Raw genomic sequence first — 2,207 nt, 5'->3', positions numbered from 1 at the left:
TCTGGCCTTTCTGACCCCAAATCCACGAGCAGCATCCTGGCCAGGCTGGTGGAAATGCTGCCATGGCTGCGGCTGCACCCCGACCCCGCAGGGAGGGATCTGAGGGCCCCCCAGATCTGCTGGGTGGGCCTGGAGGGGCCCTGCCCAGGGCTGCCAACAGGAGGGAGTGAGAAAAGCCGGGCAGCGGGGAGCTGACTGCCTGCAAGGCGAGGGTCCCCCCCCGCCAGCCTTTCCCTTCTCACCAGGATCACTGTGGGGCTGGAACACCCGCAGGCTAACCTGGGGAGTCACGCTCTTGTCCAGGCACAGCTCCAACCCAGCCAGAGCTGTTTAACACCCCTTTACTACAAACCAAACAGCCTGAGCTGCAATTTTATTAACTCTACAGCGCGCCAAGGGGAAGAGATGCTTCTTCAGCACCCAAACCTCAGCAGTTTAGCCCACTAGAGGCAACTTCTGCCTTTCGTCTTCGTGCTTGAGCCTCTGCAGCAACTGTCTCTTCCCCTCAAACAGCACAATACCAGCAGCGATGGCAGAGTTCAAGCTGTCCACGCCTGGCACCACGGGAATGACCAGTCTCTTCCCCCCGGTGCTGGCTGCGAGATGAAGCGCATCTGGACTCAGACCGTGAGTCTCTCCGCCAATCACCACTGCCACTGGAGTCTGTGTCCAGTTCTCATAGTAGTACTGCGTGGCCAGCTCTGGGATGCAGATGCCCACTGCTCCCTCCTCATCCTTGTGCTCAGGAGCAGCCTTGGGTTTGGATTCTACAGGAGCTTTCGAGTTCCCGGGAGCAGAGCTGGCCCCGCTGACTCCCCTCAGCACAGACGCAGTCTCCGCCTGAGCGCCTGGGTCTTTGTTGTCGGCCACGCAGACTTGGACTCCAGCAGGAAGGTTGCTGGGAACAGATTCCCAGTCCAGGCTGGCGACGATGGGCAGACGGAAGTGAGCCCCCATGCCTGCGCGGAGCACCTTTGGCTCCCACGGATCCACACAGCCTGAGACAGCAGAGGAGAAAACAGTGACAGTGCAGCGGCTCCCACAAAGACAGATTCAGCAGCCACTGCTTCCCACAGGAAATCGTGTCTAGGCCAGGCACTGCTTACAAACTCTTCGGAACATCTTCAAGCACCTCTTATTCCCTGCCTTATCCCCTACCTAAACTTTTTTTCCCCAAGGAAAGGCTCTTACCTTTGGTGAGCAGCACTTTCTCACAGCCTGCTCCAGCTGCAGATCTCAGAATAGTCCCCAGGTTTCCCGGATCTCGGATATTGTCACAGATGAGGAGCAGGGGCAAGGAGCTGGTTAGCTGAGCTGCAGGGTAAGACATCTTGGCATGGTCGGGCTTGGAAAAGATCCCTGAGGAGAAAAAGTGCTGACAGGCATCTGACTAACACACCCCCAAGAAGAGGGCTGTCTGATTTTGTTGGGCCAAATCTCACTAAAGAGGTGCTGGAGAGGCACGAGGAAAAGCACTGCCTCAGAGAAGCTCCAGAAGAGTTTGTCACTTGAGGAGAACTATTTCCCAGCAGAGCTTAAACAGCGCACTATTAAAAATGAGTGTGAGAACTTTCAGAGCACTCTAGGAGCCACTTTCACAGTTTACAGCTGGGCAAAGAAAAGGGAAATCTCTCAAATTACGCCACTCTTGACCCAGAATATCTAGGTGAAGGTTATGAAGAGAGAGTCATTTATGAAGTGTGAAAGAAGTTTTCCTTTGAGCAGTATTGTGACTGTTTCTAAGGCAACTTACCTATAAGCCCCTGAGGAGTTATGAGGTCAGACCAGCTCTTAATGTCTTCAAATTTCACCTTCACTAAGTTGGCTCGTTTCAGCTCTGCCTCGGGCAGCTCCTTCAGGTGCCCCACAGTGCTGAAGAAGAGAGTCTGCAGCACAGCTCCTGCCTCCAGGGCATCCTTGATCAGCCTGTGACCCTCCAGCAGAACCTTCCCGTGATTATCCCGAAACTTCTTCGACTTGGCAATAGTCACCACTTTTCTGTGGAGAAGTTAATCCGAGCAAACAGCTGTGACGCTAACTGATGTTTGCCAGCCACTGAGAACGTCACTCCCCCGTCCCCCAGGTACCTTCAGACCAGCTGTCCCTGGCAGTGCGGGACCAGTCCCCACCCCAAGCCCCAACGCTTGGAATTCGCCTCGAATCCCGCAGACGGGTTCCCCAGGAGGCCAGGGGGGATTCCTGCGGCT

At 55.4% G+C, this 2,207-nt stretch overlaps 1 protein-coding gene across 1 annotated transcript; it reads right to left on the bottom strand.

The window, feature by feature from the left end:
• Positions 1-435: 435 nt before the first annotated feature.
• Positions 436-1,998, bottom strand: RNMTL1 (RNA methyltransferase like 1; the record flags this gene model as incomplete). The annotated part of the gene is made up of 3 exons (XM_010081244.1): positions 436-998; positions 1,192-1,359; positions 1,754-1,998. Coding segments are annotated over 3 exons (976 nt in total), but the record flags the coding sequence as incomplete, so codon positions are not given.
• Between the last annotated feature and the right edge of the window lie 209 nt (positions 1,999-2,207).

The sequence above is a fragment of the Pterocles gutturalis genome, unplaced genomic scaffold (assembly GCF_000699245.1).
Source record: "Pterocles gutturalis isolate BGI_N339 unplaced genomic scaffold, ASM69924v1 scaffold15019, whole genome shotgun sequence".
In the NCBI taxonomy this organism is placed as follows: domain Eukaryota; kingdom Metazoa; phylum Chordata; class Aves; order Pterocliformes; family Pteroclidae; genus Pterocles; species Pterocles gutturalis.
The sequence above is the reverse complement of the archived record's forward strand: the minus strand, read 5'-3'. Positions and strand labels throughout refer to the sequence as shown.